Below are 25,025 nucleotides of genomic sequence, written 5' to 3' on the forward strand. Positions count from 1 at the left end.
TTCTTTATTTTGGCATATATGCACAACTCGTGTATAGTATTTGCCTCTAATAAAATTTTCTCTTACAAAAAAAATTGTTCACTCTTTTATTTATATTATAAATTTATCTTTAAAGTAATTTAAATTTTAATAAATAATGAAAAAAGAAAAACAATTAATAATTTTAATTGACTCTAGATCCATTTAGTTTTTCATTTAAGTAAATCAAGTATAATGGACTTTGACTTTGACTATCTACCTATAATTTTTATTTCTCAAACTCAATGACATCGTTGCATTTTAAGTCTGTTTTTTAATTTTTATTATTTATATTGTACATTTGTTAAATAAAAAATTATTTATATATATATATATATATATATATATATATATATATATATATATATATATATATATATATAAAAACAAGACTAAATAAACGGATCTATTATACATAATTTTTTTTAAAATTAAATAAATAGATCTGTAAATACATATATATTATATAGGCCGACTTATATATCTTTTTAAATAAAATTTATTAAAAATTTTAATAAAAAACAAACTTAAATTAAAGAGACCAAGACAAAAAAAAACTTATAATAAATCAGAGAATTGACCTTTTAAGCTTATTTATATCCGACTCACCTTTTAAAACCTAGTCTAATTTAATCTATTTCTTCCATTTATCTTTATGAAAATTATCTGTTATATTAAAAAAATTTTGTTGTATTAATTTATTTTGCTAGCTGACAATTACACCGCTGATTTTTCTTTCATTTTTTTGGACATTTATAATCCATGGCTGCTGAATTTCGGACAGAAAATTAAATTTGAAAATCACACAAAAAAAAATCGAAAACCGAACTCTCACACACTGACGTGTTGCTCAACTACAATATAAATAAACAAACCGCAGCATCGCCATTTTTGATTTTTTCAACTTTCTTTCAATTTTCAAATCAATTTCAACTCTACAACACTTGTCAGGGCGGGAACTATAAACTTCAACTCTTCATCTATCTCTTTAGGGTTTCAATTTCACAATTCTCACCAACCATGAATGTGCGCAAGGGATCCACAGTTTGGATTCCGGACAAGGAATTGGCCTGGGTAGCTGCTGAAGTTCTCGATTCCGATGGTAATTCTGTTCAAGTTCTAACTGATTCCGGCAAGAAGGTGAGTTTTACGTTTTCCTGCTGAAGTGCTTGATTCTGATGGTAATTTGTTGCATGTTGTTGTTTTGGTTGTAATTGTTGATAATTTGAGGCGTGGTGGTGGTGTAGGTTTTTGTTTCGCCGGAGAAATTGTGTCAGAGGGATGCGGATGAGGAAGAGCTTGGAGGATTTGAGGATATGACGAGATTGACTTACTTGAATGAACCGGGAGTGTTGTATAATATTCGGAGGAGATATGCGCTCAATGATATTTATGTGAGTGAATGTGTGTTAATTGATTCCCAGATGTTCAATTCAGATTAGCTATTAGTTCATGTATGAGTGTTTATAGATATAATAATAATTTTCAATGTAGCTCTTTATTATTGGAAACTGGCGTTTTCGATGTGAACTGCCGTTTGGGTTCTCTATCTTCACTATTTGGCAACTTTGATATTAAATAAATTATTAAGATCAGAGATAATGATTGGTTAAGAGAGAAAAGAGACAAGATTATCAAAGGTAGATGATTCGAAGGTAGAGAATCCTAGTTTGCGAGTTTCCATGGTAATCGTGCGACAGTTTGTATGTGCTTATCTTGCCAGTTTCTGTATGATATTGTTTTATGGCTTTTCATTTATGAGGTTTGTTAATGAAGATTTGAATGAGTGTATGGGTTAAGGATTGGGAAGCTCGTAGAGAAGAATAGTTTTCAAATGCTACAATTAATTGAGTGTAAAAGCAAAAAGCATCGGTTAATTGAGTAAAAAAAATGCATCAAATCAATTAATTAAAGTAAATAATGTATAAGCAGTAGCTTTTAAATTTCCCCTCTTGGTTATTTTACTTTATGAACTTCACGGTGTTTTAATGTGTGGCTGCTGCTTGTATAAATTATGAACAGTTTTTGTTTTCTATTTGGACTGTCATTTTCCGCCCTTTGCTTTACTTATTTTGTCTTTGCTACAGACATATACAGGGAGCATTTTAATTGCCGTTAATCCCTTCACGAAGCTTCTTCATTTGTATGATAACCATATGATGGAGCAGTATAAGGGAGCTCCATTGGGTGAGCTTAGCCCCCATGTTTTTGCTGTTGCTGACGCATCTTATAGGTTCGTATGCATTAAATGCATTTGTGTGCTATTTGTATCTTTTATTGATAATTTTTGCTTGCTATTTTATATTGCGTATTAGTGAGCCCTTATTGGTTATGATTTAGAGCAATGATGAATGAAGGTAAAAGTCAATCTATCTTGGTAAGCGGTGAAAGTGGCGCTGGAAAAACTGAGACTACAAAATTGATTATGCAATATCTTACTTTTGTTGGTGGCCGTGCCTCTGGTGATGATAGAACAGTTGAACAACAAGTTCTTGAAGTAAGATATTCTTGAATTTAGGCAACATGGGTTTAGGCATCAGCTTAGTGCTAAGTTTCAATTCTTAGCATCAATATGGGGTGCTAATTTCACTTTTACTTGTTTCAGTCAAATCCACTTTTAGAGGCATTTGGCAATGCAAGGACTGTTAGGAATGACAATTCAAGGTGAATTTGGTTCTTTTTTTTTGTTTGTTTATCTTGTTTCTTACTCTACTGCTTGCCTTTTCTCATAGATTATATCTTTTGCAATTTTCAATGCATTTGCTCTTCTCCTAAATTTTTTTTCAAAGTTGATACATAGTGTTTTGGCTATAATTATATCTAGTCTACGATTTGTATCCTTGGAAAGCATACTAAGTGGTAATGGGACTGTTAAAGTTTCATATTGAATGAGATATGACATAAAAATGTGTTTATAAGTGATAAGCATCATCCGCTTTACAAGTTGTGTAAGATTAAGTTCGATGTAACTCAAATTTTAAGTTGATATCAGAGCCTATGCAAGATTTGTTTGGTCATTGCTAGAGGACCATTTGGGTCACACTCACACTCCATTATCTCTAGTCCTAGGCGTGATGGAGGTGTGTGAAGAGAGATATGACTTAAAAACGTGCTTATAAATAAGAGACATTTTTCACTTTACATGTTGGTTTTATTGGACTAAGTTAGGGCCAACCCAAAATTTAAACAGAATTTTTATGGAAATAAGGTCTTGAATACGCGTTTTATTTGTGGACATGAATTTTTAGTCAGTATCATAATTAAAGGAGATTGATTGGAGAGGAATTCTCAATTTGTTATTTAATGTTTTTCTTTTAGATATTTGCATGATATGCAATCCTTTTCTTTACCATGGATGCTTAAATTCTCAATATGGGAAGAACATTCTTCTAGTTTGTAAGTAACCACTTTGTAGATTTTAGGGAATTAGGATTTTGAAACAATTCTTATAGGCACACATCTGATTGTTTTGGACGATATATTCTTTGTGCAAACTGTTTTTATGGTATAGGAGTGTCAAATACTGTTACATTGAAATTATAATTGTTCATAGCCTATTATTATGGTTTTTTTTGGTTGCAGTCGTTTTGGGAAGTTTGTTGAAATTCAGTTTGATAGAAATGGTAGAATATCCGGTGCTGCAATCAGAACTTACTTATTAGAAAGATCACGAGTTGTTCAGATAACGGATCCAGAAAGAAATTATCACTGCTTCTATCAGTTGTGTGCCTCTGAAAGGGTATTCAATTTCTTTGAAGGCTTTTATTTGATTTTTTATTTTAGGGGTTACATTGCAGAATAATACGACAATTTGCATAGTACACGTGTAGGTTATGGTTTTCATAATGTCATTGTCTAAGTATTAATTGTTTTACTTTGTGATTGGAATGCCTCATTTTAGGATGCAGAGGAGTATAAATTAGGACATCCAAGTCATTTTCACTATTTAAATCAAAGTAAAGTCTATGAACTAAACGGTGTAAGCAATGCCGAAGAATATATGAAAACGAGGAGGGCAATGGATATTGTTGGCATCAGTCTCGAGGATCAGGTGTAATATTGTTTTCATCAATGTACTCCTGCTTTCTTACATGTTTTAGTCATTCAGCGAGTAGTTTATTTTTGGGGCCTTTTGTCATAGCGTTCCTTTCTTCCATCAGGAAGCGATATTTCGTGTCTTAGCTGCAATTTTGCACTTGGGAAATGTTGAATTTTCTCCTGGAAAAGAGCATGACTCATCAGTAATAAAGGATGAAAAATCAAGATTTCATATGGAGATGGCTGCTGATCTTTTCATGTACGTGATTTATATTATGTCTTGAATCTTATTTTCTTAAAATTACCTATAATTTTTAACCATTTCCCTCATCAGCTGTTGCCACTAGCCCACTATACTTTCTGTTAGTTTGACCTTGTAGAGTATATAGACAGTGTATACAACTAAAATCTGCTAAAAGAAAGGGGATAGAAATTGTTCTATCTGCAGCAACAAACAACTAAGAAGTGACGTGGATGCATACCTAACCTAACTAAATGTTGTTTTTGTAAAACTATTGAGTATTGACATAAAAAAGATTAGTAGCTTGATTGGTAAGTCTAAATAATTGGATAATATTTTTGCAAGAATCCAAGCAGTTGATACCAGAATAATTAACATTGGTTTCTTTGGTACAATGAAGTATTGAGCTTATACGTCTACAGGTGCTGCCTACTGTTTTTGTTGTTTCATAGATACAATAAAAATACCTAATGAATGGGATTGTTTTTTGTTTCTCCTTTTAGATGTAATGGCTAGACATAATTTTATAGACTTGTCCTTTGCTAAAGTTAATGACTTAATTTTTTTACTTCACTAGGTGTGATGTAGACCTACTGCTGGCAACATTGTGTACTCGATCAATACAAACTCGAGAAGGAAATATTATCAAGGCCCTTGATTGTAATGCTGCTGTTGCTGGTCGGGATACTTTGGCGAAAACAGTTTATGCTCGTTTATTTGATTGGTATATATGTGGTCAATGCAAAATCAGCAAAAAATGTATTTTTTTTTTCCAGAGCTGTGCTATGGCAACACAGTTTTGAGACATGGTAGCTAAACACCGTATAATATACCAAGAGTATGAGTGTGTGCACAGTTCGAAAAATAATAAACATGCACAAACAATATATCGGTGTTGGTTGTCATTACTCGTGTTTCCAAAATATTTCCCTTTTTACTATGCACTGTTGGCTGACAGTTATATTTGTTTATGCTGCTCTAACAGGCTTGTTGATAAGATCAATAGATCTGTTGGACAAGATGTCAATTCCCACATGCAAATTGGAGTTTTGGATATTTATGGTTTTGAGTGCTTTAAGAATAATAGGTAAGCTGGTTTCAGGTTTTTGGTTGTTCATAAAAGCTGGTTTCATTTCAGTGTTTTTTTTTTTGTAAACACGTTAGTCAAATATGGAGAGTACAAGTAAGTTCACTGTGTATTTTACATTATAGAACAATACAATGCATAGGTTGGCCGTTTTTTCTGTGTGTACTTGTCCCTTCTCGGGTGTTCTTCTTTATGTATTGTAGGTGTGTACTTTCTCTAGTAGAAAATGCTCAATGGTCAGTTTTTTCTTTAGTATCATCTATGACCTACGTATTACTTTTGCTTGTATTCCATTTCTATAATTAGATTTTGGTTTATCTACTGCAGTTGTTTGTTCATATGAGTTATTTTCTTCGTTATGATTATTATGCTTAATCCAAAATATTTGCTTCCTACAGTTTTGAGCAATTCTGTATCAATTTTGCAAATGAAAAGCTTCAGCAACATTTTAATGAGGTATCCACATGTTATTTCATGTTAATATGGATCTACCTAGTTAGCACCTTGTTGTCTTAATTTGGATATGCTGATGTTTCTCCACCTTTCATTTTCTGTAACTTCTGTCTTGTCATTTCTGCCAGCATGTATTCAAAATGGAGCAAGAGGAGTATGGCAAAGAAAAAATTAACTGGAGTTACATTGAATTTGTGGACAACCAAGATGTTCTAGATTTGATCGAGAAGGTTTGTATTTATTGTTTTATTTTCATTTTTTATTTCGATTTTAGGTGCATGTTTGTAAATTCTGTATATTAACATTTCCATGTAGTACTAGTATTTTCATATACGATTTTGTGTTTCTTGCATTATTTATTGTAAATGGGAGATATAAGTTGAGCTCTGAAAATAATGGTGGTTGAGGAATTGTGAACAAGTACATCAGGTTAGAGGTTCTGAAAGTGCAAATGGATCTTGATTAAGAAGGAATCTATTCAGATAGTCAGCAATTTATCAAAACCTTTTTGTCTAATCCTAATCCTAAGCCCTAAGTCTTATGTTTGAATCTCTCTCAAGATATGTTACTTTACACATAAATTGGCTAAAGTTCTATTTTGTTGTTGATCAGTTATTAGCTTCAATCAAAGCATTGTCTTCGTAAGCTGGGCTTGTTTAGTTGTTTGTGAGAGACATCGTCTGGTGTGGTTTTATTGGCAGGCTGTTCATTGTTTTTGGGCTGGAGCTATGTGTGTGCATATTGGGAGAGTAGTTTTTCAATATAGCAGGCTTTGTTTTCTTTTCTTTGTTTTAGTGGTATTGTTGTTACTGTTTTGTTGTTGCAGTGAATGTTATTGGATTTACATGTCATAGTTAGGGTGGGTGGTTAGGGGTCAATTTGTCTTGGATTTACTCTTGTGTTTTAATTAATTATTTGATACTAAAAAAAGGCATTACCTGCCTATTCTAGGATTCATATAATCATAATTGTTGAAATTATGGTTTTAGATAAAATGAAGAGATAAATAATAACTTGTAATATTATTGATAATAACTTGATAAGTTGATACTGACTTGATGTAAAAGACTAAATACTGATCCCTATTTATAGAGGTACAAGACTTATCCTAAATAAATAGAGAAACCAGGAAACAAATCATGACAATAACTAAAAAAATATCAAAACTAATCCTAGAAGATACTCTATGATTAAAAACTGATCATAAAAAATATACCAAGATGTTCTAACATATTATGAGATGTTATCTCATATAAGTTACTAACAATAATCATGTCGATAATAAACTATATAGTTTCATTTAGGTTAGGAGTGCATTGCTAAGATATGAATCTTACAAATGGGTACGCCATTGGTTTCTCTTGATTTCTATTTATATGCATGCCTGTAATTTTCAGCATCTTATTATTGCTTTCTTTTGCAGAAACCCATTGGTGTCATTGCTCTGTTGGATGAAGCTTGGTATCATTTTTGATATTAATTGGTGTTTATTTGTTGATATCTGTTGGAAATTTATCTTTATTCATGAATTCCTTCTTCTTGCAGCATGTTTCCAAAATCAACACATGAAACATTCTCTACCAAGTTGTTTCAGCATTTCCGGTCTCACCCTAGGTTGGAAAAGGAAAAGTTTTCACAAACAGATTTTATAGTTTCTCATTATGCTGGAAAGGTGAGTATAGGTTCCTTTACTTTCTCTTGATTTTGACGTGCAATCTTGTGATATAATTTTACAAATTTTAAAGAGAGCTTCACTGCTTCATGCAGGTCACATATCATACAAATAGCTTTTTGGACAAAAATCGTGACTATATTGTTGTGGAACATTGTAATCTATTAACTTCTTCACGTTGCTCTTTTGTGTCCGGTCTTTTCCCTTTGCTACCAGAGGAATCTTCAAGATCATCCTACAAGTTTTCTTCAGTAGCTACGAGATTTAAGGTGTGAGAATCTACAGCCTTTAATATCGTACTGGTGACTAGGAAATGCATTACAATGATCAAATTGTATAGAATCTATAGATGACTTAAGTATTTCAACATCAGTTTTATGTTGCTGATTATTTTGGGATGGGGTGGTTACTGTCTGTTTGTATTCTCAGCAACAACTTCAAGCACTCATGGAGACCCTCAAGTCAACAGAGCCTCATTACATACGATGCGTGAAGCCAAATTCATTGAATCAACCACAAATGTTTGAGAATGCAAGCATCATACATCAATTACGCTGCGGGGTTAGTAGCTTATATAGATAGATCTCTTTAATTGACGCTGCCAACAGAGAAACTTAATTGCTTACATTGTTATTTAGTAAACTTTGTTAACTTAGCTGTTATCTTAATTGGTACATTACTTGTATGGAAAATTTGTTCACCCAATTATAACACTGCCGCGTTCTGCAGACAAAGATTTGATGTGGTACAAGTACAACCTATAATATAATTTGGTCGTCAGTGCCAGTATAATTTTATTTTCCCCTCTATTCCTATATTTGTCATTTTCTAACCCTTGAATTCCAAAATAATTTTATGGGCTTAATTCAAGTTTTCATGCAAATAAGCCATGTCTGTCTTCTAGTTCACTCTCTAGCAGATTTCATTTCAGTTTTATTTATAATCTCTGTTTTTATTCAGGGTGTCCTTGAAGCTATTCGGATAAGTCTGGCAGGTTACCCCACCCGGAGAACGTATTCAGAGTTTGTTGATCGCTATGGGTTAATATGCCCTGAGTTTTTTGATGGAAGGTGAGTTCTTTTAAAGCGGTTTTCAAGTTACATGCTAACTGCATCTTACATTATAACTTGCATTCCAATTATTTTCAGTTTCTGTCCGGCTAAAGTGTTGAGCTATGCCAATGCAGAATATCAATTTAGTTTGGCCTGAATTGCCAGAAGTAGCACTTATTAGCGTAAATAGAAGTACTAGGTTAGAGTTTTATGGAACTTTTTGACATATCGATAAATCTTATGCCGAGTATTTCACTTCTGAGTTTTTATTTATTTTTATATCTAAACCTTATAATTTCAAAACGGGGATAGTCAAGGACCAAAGTTCCTAGATGGGGTCAGATTGTACGGTCCATATCTGGCCGAATCAGGTCAGGCTGGGGGCAAACCAGTCAAAACCAAACCAAGCCACCCTGGACCAGACCAAAGTAGATAAACTGAGCTAGGCCGACTAAGCAGTACCGCACCTGTCTGCTTGGATAGGTGTTAGCAATATCTCACTATTCATGCTACTCGTATCTCAACTTCAAATTAAATTGAGCACAATTGATACAAAATCTTTTGGGCTTAAATCAATCTTAAATCACTCAGATCGTGATCCTCACTAAATTGCTCAATTCGGATCCTTTTGCGGGTGCAGCCCAGAAGCAGTCTAGGTTGCAGGACTCAGTTTCCAGGCTTGGTCAGATTTAGTCCCCAAAATTTTTCTTAAATGGGCTTCAACCAGTTATAGTCAAACCTTCCAAATAATTCAAGTTAGGTTCACAAACAGAACAACCTCAGCACACTGTTTTTGGTCCCACCTCCTCCTACATTGCATTTTTTTATTCTTCTTGCCTAGACATTGTTTTGTGCTCTTCTTTCTCTATTCTTCTCTGATTTTTAGCCCCCTTGTCTTGTTTGAAGACATTGAGCTCTTGCTCTCTTTGGTTCCCACTTCCTCAATCTTTCCACTTGCTTCTCTGCCATGTTATTGCTTCTCTCTCTTTAATTTATGACTTGAATCTTGAATGATTTTGAAGTTCATATATGATAAATAATGTGTTTTGTGGAATTTGTATTTCTGTGTGATGGCGTGTCTAGACGCAGAGGATACCTTGTGTGTTATAATAGAAATATAAATTATTTACAGTTAATGCAACTTAAGCATAATTGAATGAAAACTAGCAAATCATACTCCCCATCAATCTAAAGCTTTCTATCCTTTAAGCTTGTTACAACAAAACATTTTCTCACAACTTGAAACTAGGTTTGACAACTGTTGGCCTAGTGAGTTATAACCAACATAAGTCACCATCAAGATGATCATCGACGACAAGAGAAGAGAAGGCACATTAATGATTCATCTATGTGGAAAAGAGTCACCACCGGATTGATAGTCTGTAGGAAGAAAAGGCACCACAAACATGACCCATATGTGGGAAGAGAGTCACTACCGATATGAACGTCGGTGGGAAGAGAAGTCACCACAATAGAATCCATGAATAAGAAAAGAAGGCATGAAATACGAATAACAAAACCTAACAAATACTAAGACCAGATCTAGGTATTCATGCATCGAATCCAAACACCGAGACCAGATCTGAAACCAATGGGCCGAGGCAATACCTGAGAGGACGATGCACGTGGGGGCAAAGGTCTAAAACAGGTTGGCCAAATTGCGCACTTGAGATGAATGGTGACAGTGATCTCTTGGGGGGTAGGCTGCTTTTGAAGAGCCAGGTGTAGGGGTGTGGTTGGTTGCTCGAAAGGCCTTCGGAGTTGACGGTGGAGGCTGTCGTAATGCTGTGGTTTGATTTGATCTCTAATTGATTTTAACATTTTCTTGCTTATGATATTTTTCTTTTACAAATTGTTTATGTTACTTGTTTCTACTTAAACATACCATATTTTTATTGATGTTGTATCTTATGATTATTACAAATTCGATTCAGGAGCCAAAAAATAGATTTTTGTGTTCAGTATTCGAATCTCGATTTGATAACCTATTAGCCTTGATATGTAGTATTACTTTATCTAAAATTTCATTGCAATGACCATCTCGTAATTAGGGAAGTCAATTTGTATCTGCTAGGGCAGATCCCCCGGGGATCGCCCCGTTCGGGGGCCCAAAAATCAGAAATTTCCCCCTGCGGGGCAGGGATGAGGAACAAAGTTCCCCCCGAAGGTACTTCATGGACAGGGACGGGGGGCATATCCCCCGCCCCGCCTAGATTACCATAATATCTTTTAAAAAATATAATTTTAAATATATATGTTTTTTATATTTGGTCTTTTCATGTAAAAAATCATGGTTACAGGAACAATTTAATAATTTTAGGGCATGGACTGCATTATCTTCACATTGATGACGACTTCTTTTTCTTTTATGAAAGTATGCAACAGTGTGAGCTTTTTATTTGATAAAAAATGCACTGTTTTCTTTAATAGTTATGACGATAAAGCTGCAACTGAGAAAATTTTACATAAGCTCAAGCTTGGGAATTTTCAGGTATGCTCTTTATGAACCAAACATGAAGCTGTTTTTCATAACAAACTAGGAATGTAGAAGTGCGAGTGCATCTTTAATGATTATATTCCTTGTTTTGTTTTTCTTTCATGTTCAGTTGGGCAGGACCAAAGTATTTCTCAGGGCTGGTCAAATTGGTGTTTTGGACTCCAAGCGTGCTGAAGTTTTGGACAACGCTGCTAAGTATATTCAGCGCCAACTGAAGACATTTATTACACGCAAGCATTTCATTTCTGTAAGAGCAGCTGCAGTTTCTCTTCAGGCATGCTGCAGGGGTTAGTTTTCTTAAAATTTTGTTATACTATGACTGGACTGAGAGGGGCTTATGATATATTGTTCCGGCCATGACGGGATTCAAAGAATATTAGCAGTATAATATAACACTTCCTTGTAATCAGAGTCGGGCTCAAGCCCAATACTCTAACCCTCTTCCATTCAGAATTCAGTTAGAATTCTGTTTTAGGTAGTTAGTACAGCTGGCATTCAGTTAAGAATTAGTTCGGCTTGTTATACTGTAAATATAGCACTGTAATATCAATTCAATATAATTCTAAAATACAACATACTAAAACTGAAAACTCAGTATCATTCTCTCACTTTTTTTCACTATCCCTCATTTCTTTTCAAATCTCAAACACTAACAAGGGTCAGGCATATCACGCTCTACTGTATGCAGCCTTACTCTGCATTAGCTAGATGTCCATTGCATGACTTGAACTTGTTATCTTCCTTCACAGAAGATAAATTTCAGCAATTGTTTCAATGCCCCTTTTAATTTACAACTTTATACTGCTCCCGGAAAAATAGTTGGCTTACCTTTTATACTCCTATCACATGGTGAGCTGTCTTGAGGCCTTATGATAAATTTTAATTACAAATTGTGGGGATGAAGTTTTGAATTTGGGTTGGATTATTGTTGCTAAGGTTAAATTGAATTAACTTATTTCCATAATGACATGATCAGAAACATGTTAATTCATCATGCTTGTTTCTTTGAGCACTCAAAATATACCTAATTAGGGATTGCTTGCTCTATATATTCACATAAGCCCTGTCCTCATAAGTTTTTGTAATTGTAGGATACATTGCCCAAAAGATGTATGCCGCTAAAAGGGAAACAGCAGCAGCTATCTCCATTCAAAAGAATATACGTATGTGGCTAACGAGGCATGCATATATGAAACTATATTCCTCTGCCATTATCATTCAATCGCATGTTCGGGGTTTCATTACTCTTCAAAGATTCTTGCATGAAAAAGAATGTAGAGCTGCTATATCTATTCAGGTAATTTTATCATTTTAATCATGGTTTTCAATGCATTTCACTGCGTTGGATATAATTACGGTTGCATTAACTTTCAATATCTTTCCGTTTATGGTTGGTTACTTGTAGATGATGGGATTTTTATATTATTTTATTGATATTTAACATTGATATTATAGGCTTGTTGGAGGATGTACAATGTTAGATCGGCTTTCCGGCGATATCTTGCTTCAATTGTGGCAGTACAATGTTTATGGCGCTGTAGACAAGCAAAAAGGGAGTTTCGTAGACGTAAACAAGTGAGTTTTCCCCTCTTCATTTGGTGTGAGATCCAATGTAACATAAGTTGTTCTATTTATCTTTTTTCTATGTTCACTTTTTTTAGGAGGCTAATGAATCTGGAGCCCTCCGGCTGGCTAAAACTAAACTTGAGAAGCAAATGGAAGAGCTCACATGGCGTTTGCATCTAGAAAAGAAAATAAGGGTATTTCTTTTAGAATAAACGATATTATGGATGGTTGCATACTTTTACATTTTAATTCTTGTGTAGAAAGTCTTCCAGCATCAAATGTGTTTTGGGATGTGATCTGTTGTTGCTGCTTCAATTCAACATTCTCTTATAAGTTTAGCACTTGCTGTGCCAGCATTTCATTAACTTTTACCATGGGTCTCAAATGATTTAAATGACAAGATGTTGACATGAGTTTATTCAGTATTACAATTTCATCTTATGCATATATGCACCATTACCACATTCTTAAAAAAGAAAAATCATATTTCAAGTTATTTATTACCTACTTTTGTAAAATTTAACCTAGTGTTAGACCTGTCCATCAGTTAATTAGCTGGTGCAGAGACATTTGTGATGTTGAGTTTGATCTTTAAAAATGTTTCATAACTTCAATACAGGTTGATCTATAGAATTCTTCATCATCATTTTGCGTTGTTGTGCAGGTTTCTAATGAAGAGGCCAAGCAAAGAGAGATTTCCACACTTCGAAAAATGTTAGAAGCTCTGAATCTTGAATTAGATACGGCCAAACTGGCTACAATTAATGAGTGCAACAAGAATGCTGTTCTGCAAAATCAATTGGAATTGTCAGCCAAAGAGAAATCTGCTTTAAAGAGAGAGCTAGTTACAGTGCATGAATTACGAACGGAAAATGCTATGCTAAAGGTGCTTCATTAGTTGCTTGAGTGTTTTCATGATTGATAAATTTTTGATTCTCACCTTTTAATTCATTGGAATGATTTTGGATCTTGATTTTATGGCATGGCGTACAAAATGAAGTACTGCACAATGTTACAAACTATTTCACATTCCTGATTGTGTTATGATATGAACTTACCTTTCTATTTTCATAAATTATCCGAGAGAGCTTTATTGGAATAAGGTGAAAACAACTTAGAGGCATTATCATAAGTTGTTTTAGTAAGCTCATCCAAACATGTTGATAAGTGCTTAAGCCAACAGATAAATCCAAATAAGGTTTTCATGAGCCAATGCAAACAGTCTTAGTTACTGATTTGTTTGTTTATTTTCTTTTATGAATTTATACATTGTTTTCCTTTGTCTTATATTTCCAGGTTTCACTGGATGCCTTTGAGAAGAAGTACAAATCTTTAGAGGTCGAGCATATAAATGCTAAAAAAGGCCAAGACAAAACCATTGAGAAACTGAGGGAATTTGAACAGAAGTGCTCTCAGCTCGAGCAAAATGTAAAAAGGTGCTTTCTCTATTCCCTTTTTTCTCCCTTCCACATAATTGATTGAATCACTTAATGGTGTTACATGTATTTTTCTGTAACCTCATTCTCTACTCTTTGTTGTTTGTGCTTGTTAGGGTTGTATTTTAGCTTTGCTATAATTTTTAATGAGTTTGCGTTTTACTAATTTAAAAAGTTGTGTTTTTTATTTTTACTTTTATAATTACTCTTTCTTATACTTATATATTGTAGCCTTGAGGAAAAGCTATTAAGTTCGGAGAATGAAAATCAATTGCTTCGTCAAAAAGCCTTAAGTGCTCCTCGTAAGAGTAACCGCTTAGGTCTTGCAAAGTCTTTTTCAGAAGTAAGTTGCTTCATTGACCAGAATGCGTATTAATTTGTTATCTTTGCATGTTAGAGATACTCTTAGTTAAGGCTTGCCAGCTGGCGCATGTGCCAGCTGATATGCAGTTAGTTGCTGTTATAACAGCATGCTGTTAGTTTATGTTCTAGCAGTATGCAGTTAAATACTGTTATAACAGCTCTCTTTGCATTCAGGAACCGTTCCCTTGATTTAAGGGAGTTAGTTAGAAGTTAGTTTAGCATATAACTACAACTCTATAAATAGAGTTGAGTCTATCGTATTCTGCAACAGGGAAATAATAATAATAATAATAATAATAATAATAATAATAATAATAATAATAATAATAGATTCTGAAATTTCAATATTGCATTTCATGTTCCCATACAAATAAGATCTTTAACAGCTATGTCTTCCTTATGTTGACAATTGCATTATAGTGACATTATTAGTTACTTTATTTTTCTTTCTGCTACAGAAATACTCAACTCCAATAGCCTCCCGCACTGAGCGAAAGCCCGTATTTGTAAGTTACTACTTTATTGTTTTCCTCTCATTAAAATAATATCTAAACACAATTAACACAATTACAATAATTTTCCTGTGCTCTGATCTGATGCAGGAGACACCCACGCCCACAAAACTTGCTGTCCCTTTTACGCTAGCAATGTCAGACTCTCATCGATCAAAGTCAACAGCAGAAAGGCACCAGGTGGATCTCATTTCACTTCTGTCTTAAATTGTATATATCTGGTTTCGGCACCCTCTCCTGTCCATGTTCCATTCCAGCAAAACTTTTAAGGCTAACCGATTTTTTAATATCACCAGCTTTGTTTTTGGAGCTATATATTTAAATTTATTATGAAGTTTTGAAATGATTGAAATGTAGGGGAACAAAAGGAATATAATTTTTTATCTACATGATGGAAGACCAGTGGGATGTTACATGTAGATTTCTTAATCAAAAGGCCATTTGGAAATACATTATTAACATCTGATTGCCTCAGATTGTGTCGGAAGCGCAGTTGGCATTAGTCTTGGTTTGACCATCCCTGATTTTGATCTAGTTGGTATGGGATGTACATTATGAGAATGATTAACTTGGGATGAAGTAGGGATATGGTACAACATTGAATGTTTGGAATTTCAGGGGAGACATTGGGAATATTGAAGGTACTAGAGGAGATTGCAGAATTCTTAGAGCTAACCTGAAAGGGCCATTATAAAAGCAATATGATTGCTGAACTAAACCAATGGGAAGATTTGACACTAGGAATAATTGGAAATTTATTGTAACAAGGAAATATGATTTCATTAAAAACTATGAGATTTAAGGTTAGAACTACAAGCATTTGATACCATGAGAATAAAGGAAGTCTGAGAAAAGTAAGAAGGAGAAATAATAGTTCTGCATTGAATGATTGAAATTTATAGAATTCCCAATTTTATTTTTAGGAAGGAGCTCCCTTCTTTTCCACAAAATTGAATGCAAAGGACAATTTTTGCCGTTCCCTTCAGACACAAGTCTGTTAACTCAAAAAAATATTGTAATTTGTGGAATACAAGAGAACCTACTTATATAGTGGGTGAAGGGCCACACCTGAATAACTACCTAACTAGCAAAACAGTTATAAGTTATAACTGCTATCTGAAGCCAATGCTGTCAAATAGCGGCAATGTTGGAACTATAGCGCTATAGAATTTTGAACAAATTCGATATTGTTCCGCAATACTTTATTTAGTAAAAGTGTTGTCAAATAATGGATAGAGCAGCTATATATCAATGGAACATAGTGGAATTTGAACTAACCAATATTTTCCGCGATCTGTAATTGACAACACCTGCTGAAACATAATCTAATAAAAGAGCCGGTGGTGTGCATTCACTCTACAACAGTACTTTTTCACAACCCTGGAGTCTGAAACCTTAAGGTAATGCATAGTCGTTGTAATTGAAGAGGAGCAGATACTGACAATGATACCACATGCAAAAGAATTTAGAAGCAACCAACTTCACAAAACGACCGTGGTTCAGGGTTCGGGGTTGTGCATGAAGATATATCATTTATCGTTTAATATACTGTGTTCCTGCCATCATTTTAACAAATAATGGCTGGGGCATGTTATCTATGTTTGAAAAATGATGGAAGTCCATTAACTTGTGTATGAACATGAGAATATAATCAACATTTGGTCCAAAGCAAGGATCCAAGTCTTTATTAACTTCAGAATGCAACAAACTAATTTTATTAACCATAAGCTAGGATTGCCTGTATCGTGTCATTTTGCCAGTGTATTGATACTGTCTAAGCTGATAGACACCATATGTTTTGCAGGACAATTACGAATTCCTCTCTAGATGCATCAAGGAGAATTTGGGATTCAAAAATGGTAAACCTATTGCAGCTCGTATCATATACAAATGTCTTCTTCAGTGGCATGCTTTTGAATCTGAGCGCACCGCCATTTTCGATTACATTATTGAAGGCATAAATGACGTTCTAAAGGTCAATGACATGCTCTCAGTTTTAAACCTCTACTTTTTATTATCGTTGTTGCTTGTATTATATTTATGATTTAAAATGATAATTGAGTTTTGACAATTTTCTTTGGCAAAATTTATCTTATATAGTTCCGTATCTGAATAGTAGAATGCTTGTATAATTTTGAGATTTATTCATTGGAGTTAATCTGCTTCAGGTTAGGGAAGATGACATTGTCTGGCCATATTGGCTGTCCAATACTTCTGCTCTTCTTTGCCTCTTACAGAGAAACTTACGTTCAAATGGATTTTTAATTACCAATGGACAACGTTATACTGGAGCATCTGGCTTGACCGGCAGAACTGGGCATGTGAGTTATCTAGTTGAACACTAGCATCAGGACATATGTGTGAATCTGTGTGTATATTCGTTAGTTCCACTGTGTTAGTAATATAATGTGACTATACAGTTGATAATTAGCTTAATCTATGTTGCATTTAATTCTGTCTTAAATGAAGACTGTTGTCAATTTATAAAAATGGCCTAGAAAGATTGGTGAACTGGAAGACACCTGACGAGTAGGGATGGTAATTGGACCCATCTCCAGTGGGCACCCGCAAAAATTACCCACAACGGGTACGGTAAAAACCTGCAAAATGGATACGGGCAATTACCCACAAAATTAAGCGGGTATGGGCGCAGGTACGGGTACCTTAGTACCCACCCCGCCCCATACCTGCACAATATATATTTATATATTTTTATGTTTATTATGTATACATGTTAATTTATCAATTTTATTCAATACATCACTGTTAAACTTCTATGCTTTTTAATATAAATGTTTCTTTATTTCTTAACTCAACAATATCACCCTTAATATTTTTTAAATGTTGTTAAAAAATTAAAATAACATGATAAATTATAATTGATATGATATTTTTTTATTAGAAATGCGGGTAAACGGATACGGGTATGGGTACTTAGGTTCCCATAGGGTACGGGTACAAACATTGCTAGCCACACGGGTATGGGCTCGAGTAAAGGGATTTTTTGAAACCGCGGGTATGGGGACGAATATTATAGTACCCTGCCCATTGCCATCCCTACCTGACATTCAACTTGGAACAATATATGTAAGTCTTGTTTGACTTTTTTTTTTTAAATGTATTTTGTCTCGTAAACACATGATAAGGTAGATTCTTAACAGAACTCAGCAAAGACACATGGAAGAGTAACAAGGCCAAAAAAAGAAACAAAAAGAACAGAACTTTCTAGAGAGAAAACAATTGAATAAAAAGTCAGAAACAACATACTACAAAGGAAAATAGAAAATGGAAGACAATAAGAGAATAATAGCATCCTGCTGGACAGTGAGAAAAAAAAGAAAAACAACAGAGCACTTGCCTGGAGTTTATGATTGAGAGGGCGTTTGCAAGCAAACGTCAAGTGCTAACCGCAAAACACCATTTATGGTTGGAAATTCCTCAGAGTAATGGGTCAAATGAGGCTGACAGAGAGATGAGAAAGAGGCACATATTCTTCTTTAAACCCTGTTTTCCACCTAAAAACCCTAAAATACCCCAAACTTACTTTTGTAAGGTTGAGTTAGGCCTAATCACAATTCTACTCTTAACACTTATGTATGGATTTTTATATGAATCGGCTGTCAGAGGATGAGCATTGGTGCAACAGTAAGGTTGTTTGTTGCCTTGACACCACGAGGTCACACATGTTAAAATCCTAAAACAGCCTCTCTGTTTGCAGTGGTATGACTGCATACATCCACACTAATCATTTATGTTTGTTTACTATCTATAGAAAACTTCATGAATGCATTTGATGCACTTTTGGGAGTAAGAAAAGTATAAAATTACAATACAAATAGTTATACTTTGCCTTTGCATACATCCACGCCAATCATTTGTGTTTGTTTACTATCTATAGAAAACTGTATGAATGCATTTGATGCACTTTTGGGAGTAAGAAAAGTATAAAATTACAATACAAATAGTTATACTATGCCTTTGGGGACATTGGTTTTTTTTAATATACTTTTATACTCTTATTTTTTGAATATATTTTTAGAGTTTATTTTTTGAATATACTTTTATATTTTTATTTTTTGAATATATTTTTATAGAGTTTAATTTTTGAATATACTTTTATAGATTTACAATGGCCGAGACATTGGTTTCCCCTCCATGTATTATATCTTCCTCCTAATTGTAGTTTTATTATTACTTTCAGGGACCAAAATCTCCATTTAAGTTTATTGGATATGATGATGGTATGTCTCATGTGGAGGCAAGATATCCAGCTATACTTTTCAAGCAACAACTAACTGCATGTGTTGAGAAAATTTTTGGGCTTCTACGCGATAATTTGAAAAAAGAGCTTTCTCCTCTTCTGCAACTATGTATTCAGGTAACATTTTGTACTCTTAGTTGATACTTCGGAGATGTTATTTGTTGCTAACTTATCATGTCAATTGCTCAAACTGTGATTCACTTCTTGGTTCCATTGTAATCACATGATTATAATGCACAAGGGAAGATCTGTCTTAAAGTGAATCAGTCTTGGGTGGAGTTTGTAAAACACTATTCTGTTTTTATGCTGAGAGGGATAAATAAGTCAGAATTAATCCACTATTTCCAAAACCAGCTTGAATTGCTTTGAATTTTGCTGAATGTATTAATTATCAGTGTAGCACCTGCTTTCAATGAACAATTTCTTCCATAGAACATTGTTATATGGTGGATGTTGCATGAGTTGAACTTTAGTTTCACAATGAGGTGTATTGAAAGAGGAAAGCGGGTATAACTTACTAGAAAATCTGCATGTTTAAATTACGCTAGAATATTATATACACATAGAGCCATTTACAAATTACAACTACCCTAATTACGTAAATTCAATCCATAAGTACCCTAAAATGTGAATAACTGGCAGTTATGTTAACTTTAAGATTCTATACCCTGTTTTGACAATTTACATTTAAAAATTTTAAATTTTTATTTGTTTTTTACCTTTGTGCATTGGCGTAAGCATTATTTCTAATTTATTTTATACCTGTCTTGTTAGACACCCAAAGCAGGAAGAGTGCATGGTGGAAAATCATCTAGATCTCCTGTTGGGCTTTCTCAACAATCATCTGGTAGTCAATGGGACAATATTGTCAAATTTTTGGATTCACTAATGAGCAAACTTCGTGGAAATCATGTATGTTCCTTAATATTTCAATATTCTCTTTGTTATTGTGTTGATCAGCTCTTCGCATATTTATCATTTTCATCATGTCTAATGATCTGTTTATCCATACACCAAGCGTTTAATTCACTGTATATTTATCATGCACACTTCATATTTTTTTGGAAATGGAAACCTTTCTTTCCACTTTTCCTTTTTTCTAATGTTGTGCAACTCCATAAATTGCAGTGCAAAACCCAATCAAAGCTAAATCTATATTGTTACTTGCATCTACTTGAGATTATTTTTTAGAAATTTTCTTTTGACTAGTGAAACTGGTGTCCTACTATTGAGACTGGGGCTAAACATAAGAAATTGCGACACATGTGGCACACAGGAATAATAAAATTAATAACCTATAGTTGTAGATGAAAATGTAATTATAGATATATCCATTTTCAATGTAGTTTTAGATGGAAGCCCTCAAGCCCATTTATTGTTTTGGATGATTAGTATTGGGAGAAATCCAAGTCCCAAAATAGAGATAGGTCTGAAATGAGTTTATAAAGAGTAATACCCCTCATCTTATAACTCGATTTTGTAAGAATGTGTGAAACTTAAAATAAAAACATAGTATAGTAATAGAGCGTAGCCATTGGGCCTCCCACCATTTATATCCATGACGTATGATGCCCAGTAGCGTTGGAAGTGAGGAGATGTATTGAGAAAAACCCAAGTCCCACATAGAATAGAAATAAAATTTGAAATGAGTTTATAAAGAGTGACATTTTTCGCCTGACTAATCGGTTTTGTAAAAACGGGTTAATCCCAATGTTAAAACCTAATAATTAGGATTTTCTTGCAAGGCTGTCAAACTCGAGAGTCTAGTTAAACTCATGGAACCTACGTAGCTTGACTCGTAAACTCCTACGAGTTTACCTAGTATTAAAATAGCCTATGACATATATCGATAATATGATACCATTCCATAGGTAAAATATTTTATGCAATTTACTTGATTTTTCTGGTCCAATCTACACTGAATTATCCATCTCCATCCTACCAGAAATTATTATATGTTGTTAGAAGGGAATCCCAAAGTTTTCTGGTCCAATTCCACACTGAATCACCCATTTGCTAGTTCAGTTTGGTCAAACATGAAAGATAAAGTGACCCTGTTTGAATCCTTGTCTGGTCTATATATATTTTCCAATACTAAAGGGAGCTGCTGAAAGAGATGTGGATTCCTGCATCCTAGTAAAGGGAGTGAAAGGTGAATGGAATGAAATGATGGGAAGTTTGGAACACTTGCTAATCAAATTGTTTGCTTAAAGCGAGTGTTTACAATGGTTTCTTGCTTGTTCAATTGAAAGCTTCGATGGAATAATATGGACTTTCATGTCTTAAGAATGTATTGTTCAGGTTGTAACTATGGAATCGCATGCCTCTTTGCAGTCTATAGGATCAGATGCATTGTTCTTTATGGTTTGTAGTAAGAACACTATAGTAAAAGTAATAATTTATTTTCGAGAACAAATAAACAATGATAATTTATTGACTGTGGATTTACAAATTCAACCATTCACTGATCTATTTTTCACCCTTGTTTTCTTACCAAAAGTTTTACATGTTCAGGTTCCACCCTTCTTCATTCGTAAACTAGTTACCCAAGTTTTTTCCTTCATCAATATTACACTCTTCAACAGGTAAAAATGTCATGATTACACAAATGGGTTTTTCGGCTATAAATCATCAACTTACTTTGTTGTTGAGTTGATTTCCATATGTTCAGTTTTCTATTTTAGTTTAATCTTCTCATCTTTTTTGTAGTCTTCTTTTACGGCGTGAATGTTGCACATTCTCCAATGGTGAATACATGAAATCTGGTCTCGCAGAACTAGAGAAATGGATAGCCAATGCAAAGGAGATGGTAAACTGAGCTTGCTACTGTTTCTACAAGATTTTTTTACGTTTTATCAGTTTGACTAAGTGTTTGTGAAAGTAGTATGCAGGAACGTCTTGGCAAGAGCTGAATTATATAAGGCAAGCTGTTGGGTTCTTGGTATAAGCACTGCCCTTTTTTGGTTGACAGCTAGTAGTGTCAAACAAAGTTACTATCTGCTACTTATGTTTTCCTTTGTTTGAACTGCACAGGTAATACATCAGAAGAGGAAAAAATCTTTGGAAGAAATTCGACAGGATCTTTGTCCGGTATGATTATTATATTAATGGAATGAAATTTCATGTTGGCATGCATTAAACTGATTACTTCCTTGTTTTGTAAGTTTGATCATTTTATGAACATCCTAATAAGAAATTAAACCTATTTCTCAGATTGCAATCGCCTGAGTCATGGGTCATGAATGTTTGATTCTAGATTTTGAATATAAAACCTATATATATGTACATTAATATGATACCAGTGCCATATATGATTGTTCAGATTCACTATGGAGATCTTCCTTTTACTCCATGTGTTACTTCTCCTATAGTTTTATCACTGTAGTGTATGTTTGATGTTACTTGCATTTTGCTTAGCATAGATTTTGGCTATCCTCCAAAGAAAAAAGATATGTTACTTGCATTGTATTTTCGATATTCATGATATACCATTTGTGTGAGCATATAAGAAAAGAAGACTTAAAGTTTTTCTCTCAACAGGCGTTGACTGTAAGACAAATCTATCGAATCAGTACTATGTACTGGGATGACAAGTATGGAACTCAGAGTGTGTCCAATGAGGTAAGTTGTGTTTTTAATTGACTCAGGTTTCAGAATGCAATTACAATGGTAGTTTCTTTAGAGTTCTAAACCACATATGGTGAACAGGTAGTTAGTGTAATGAGGGAAATGGTTAACAAGGACAATCATAATATGACCTCAAATTCTTTCCTATTGGATGATGATCTGAGGTACAATACTTTTTCCCATTCAAATTCTTATAACTTGATTGCAGTTGTACCAATCAATATGAATAATTTCCCTTTGATTGCTGATAACAATATGCATTGATTCTTGTTGCAGCATTCCTTTCACTGCGGAAGACGTAGATATGGCAATCCCTCCTATAGATTTGGACGAGATTGATCTCCCATTATTCGTGTCGGATTATTCTTGTGCACACTTTCTTAATTCAAAACAGGAATAGTTAGTCAAAATCAGAAGTAGTTGACCAACAATTTCTTGGTCCTCACGTCACTGAAGCTTGACATTTAGATTTATACTTCAACTCTGGATTTGCTGCTATGACTAAGAGTAAGACCATGTGTCTGTCTGCTGTCAAAGGTAGAAAAGCTAGAAAAGCAATGATCTTGATTTGTTTATAATTTATCCACAAATTACAAGTTTAACCAGCATAATCCAGAAATCTAAGTATAGAAGACAGTGTAAAGCTTGCCATCTTTGGTGTATTTATATTAGTTTTTCAGTTCTTATTGTACATAGGTAGTGCAGTTGTATCTAGTAGAGATGAAATTCCATTCATTGATGTAAATACTATTTTTACTGAATTTCACTCGAGCAAAGTCTAAATTATTGGTTTTAGAGTTTGTTACTATTAATAATAGTAATTAATGTTGAATATTTTTTTAAAACAATGGAAATCAGCATAATACTTGAAGACAATGACATGAAGTTTACATAAAATGATTTTGTTAAAGGTATAAGATTCTTTAAACAGCTCAATTCAATAATATGATCACTAATTTATTAGTTAAGAAAACAACTGTACTGAAACCTTTCAAACTTATCATGTACCGTAGAAGCTACCTAATTACAATAAACGTCTAGTTAACAAATGCTAAACTGTGCGCTTAAGGTTAAGACTTTAAAATAGTAAATTTATTTCGCTAATCTCTGTATTTAATGTCTTGAAAAATTGAAATGTTAAATTTTCTATAAAATATTTTCTTTTTTTGGAATGCTTAATCATTGTCCTGAGGGCACTGATTAGCAAGACCTTTAACTTAAAAATCCAACTTGCATTAAAGACCCTGTGTTATAAGCAGGACATAACACAAATCATATATTGATACTAAGTAAAGACCTAATACTCTTGCCATTAAGATTCAAGGTTTTAAAATAGGATACTTCAGGGAAATCATCAAGTTCCCTTGAGCAAAAGAAGAAAATGATTACTTCTAACAATTCTCTACCTAATTATAGGGAAATTATCTCAGTTCCCTGAGAACAAAAAACAGAATGACAACTTCTAACAATTCTCTACTTAAGTTCTTTTCTAAGTTTCTTTACTTTTGTTTGCTTTAGCCTTACTTTTGTTTGCTTGTTCATTTCAATAAATAAAACTAAATCTATACAACAACTATAACACATTTAAGTATAATATCATTGGAATACCCTAGCTTAATAGGCAACACAACATAATTTTAGATTTTCAATAGTTCTTAACAATCATTTTTCTATCAACAACAATACTTCCTCAATTCCCTACAAGGTTGATAGTTCGTTGAATGTCTCTGTCAATAGTTCCTTTCAAGCTACTCGATATGATTTCACCCATAATAATCATTATAACTTATGCATTAACCCTACTATTTTAATACTATCCAATCTTAAATACTAAAAGAAATAAAATGAACATTAGTTATTTTATATTCAATAACATAAAACACGCAAAGGTTAATCTAATGTAGTTTTTGTTTTTGAATAATTTGTCACACAAAGTAATGTACATAGAGAAGGATAAATGAAATTAGAGTGAAAAGAGAGTTTATTCAATTGATCTAACACAATTACAAAGATCGAAAACGGAATATTTTAAAACTGTCAAGTTGTGACAATTTGTTTGTGTTACAAGTCCCTCACTTACAATACAATCATACTTGCTAGTAGATGGCATGATCTTGTCTTCTCCATGAATATGTTCACCATGCCAACACTTTGGGAAATGTCAGACCTAATGTTGCATAAGTATCTAAGTGATCCTATGAT

At 33.6% G+C, this 25,025-nt stretch overlaps 1 protein-coding gene across 3 annotated transcripts; it reads left to right on the forward strand.

The window, feature by feature from the left end:
* Positions 1-818: 818 nt before the first annotated feature.
* LOC131596387 (myosin-15-like) lies at positions 819-23,618 on the forward strand. Of its 3 annotated transcripts, XM_058869022.1 has the most exons (38): positions 819-1,158; positions 1,266-1,412; positions 2,106-2,251; positions 2,359-2,515; positions 2,624-2,682; positions 3,601-3,757; positions 3,920-4,069; positions 4,179-4,315; positions 4,875-5,021; positions 5,283-5,384; positions 5,783-5,840; positions 5,966-6,067; positions 7,261-7,298; positions 7,383-7,509; positions 7,605-7,778; positions 7,939-8,070; positions 8,470-8,579; positions 10,992-11,052; positions 11,168-11,345; positions 12,150-12,355; positions 12,514-12,633; positions 12,720-12,818; positions 13,289-13,510; positions 13,921-14,060; positions 14,292-14,403; positions 14,882-14,929; positions 15,026-15,115; positions 16,740-16,910; positions 17,104-17,256; positions 19,137-19,313; positions 19,971-20,108; positions 21,711-21,781; positions 21,906-22,005; positions 22,081-22,137; positions 22,230-22,286; positions 22,737-22,817; positions 22,905-22,987; positions 23,100-23,618. In XM_058869022.1, the coding sequence occupies exons 1-38, from the start codon at positions 1,039-1,041 to the stop codon at positions 23,221-23,223; spliced, it is 4,551 nt and encodes a 1,516-aa protein (XP_058725005.1). In that variant the 5' UTR covers positions 819-1,038; the 3' UTR covers positions 23,224-23,618. The 3 variants fall into 3 exon arrangements, 2 of the variants coding, with proteins under 2 accessions (XP_058725005.1, XP_058725006.1); XM_058869023.1 differs by lacking the exon at positions 819-1,158 and having other exon boundaries at positions 1,273-1,412; positions 2,376-2,515; XR_009282301.1 differs by lacking the exons at positions 22,905-22,987; positions 23,100-23,618 and having other exon boundaries at positions 22,088-22,137.
* The last annotated feature ends 1,407 nt before the right edge of the window (positions 23,619-25,025 follow it).

This window comes from Vicia villosa, linkage group LG4 (assembly GCF_029867415.1).
Source record: "Vicia villosa cultivar HV-30 ecotype Madison, WI linkage group LG4, Vvil1.0, whole genome shotgun sequence".
NCBI classification, from domain to species: Eukaryota; Viridiplantae; Streptophyta; class Magnoliopsida; order Fabales; family Fabaceae; genus Vicia; species Vicia villosa.

Excerpts from the sequence above, each read along its gene's own strand:
- LOC131596387 (XM_058869022.1), top strand. The coding sequence starts at position 1,039 with ATGAATGTGCGCAAGGGATCCACAGTTTGGATTCCGGACAAGGAATTG. Across the intron at positions 6,068-7,260 it reads TTCTAGATTTGATCGAGAAG|AAACCCATTGGTGTCATTGC; the intron begins GTTTGTATTTAT and ends TTTCTTTTGCAG. Across the intron at positions 12,819-13,288 it reads ATCTAGAAAAGAAAATAAGG|GTTTCTAATGAAGAGGCCAA; the intron begins GTATTTCTTTTA and ends GTTGTTGTGCAG.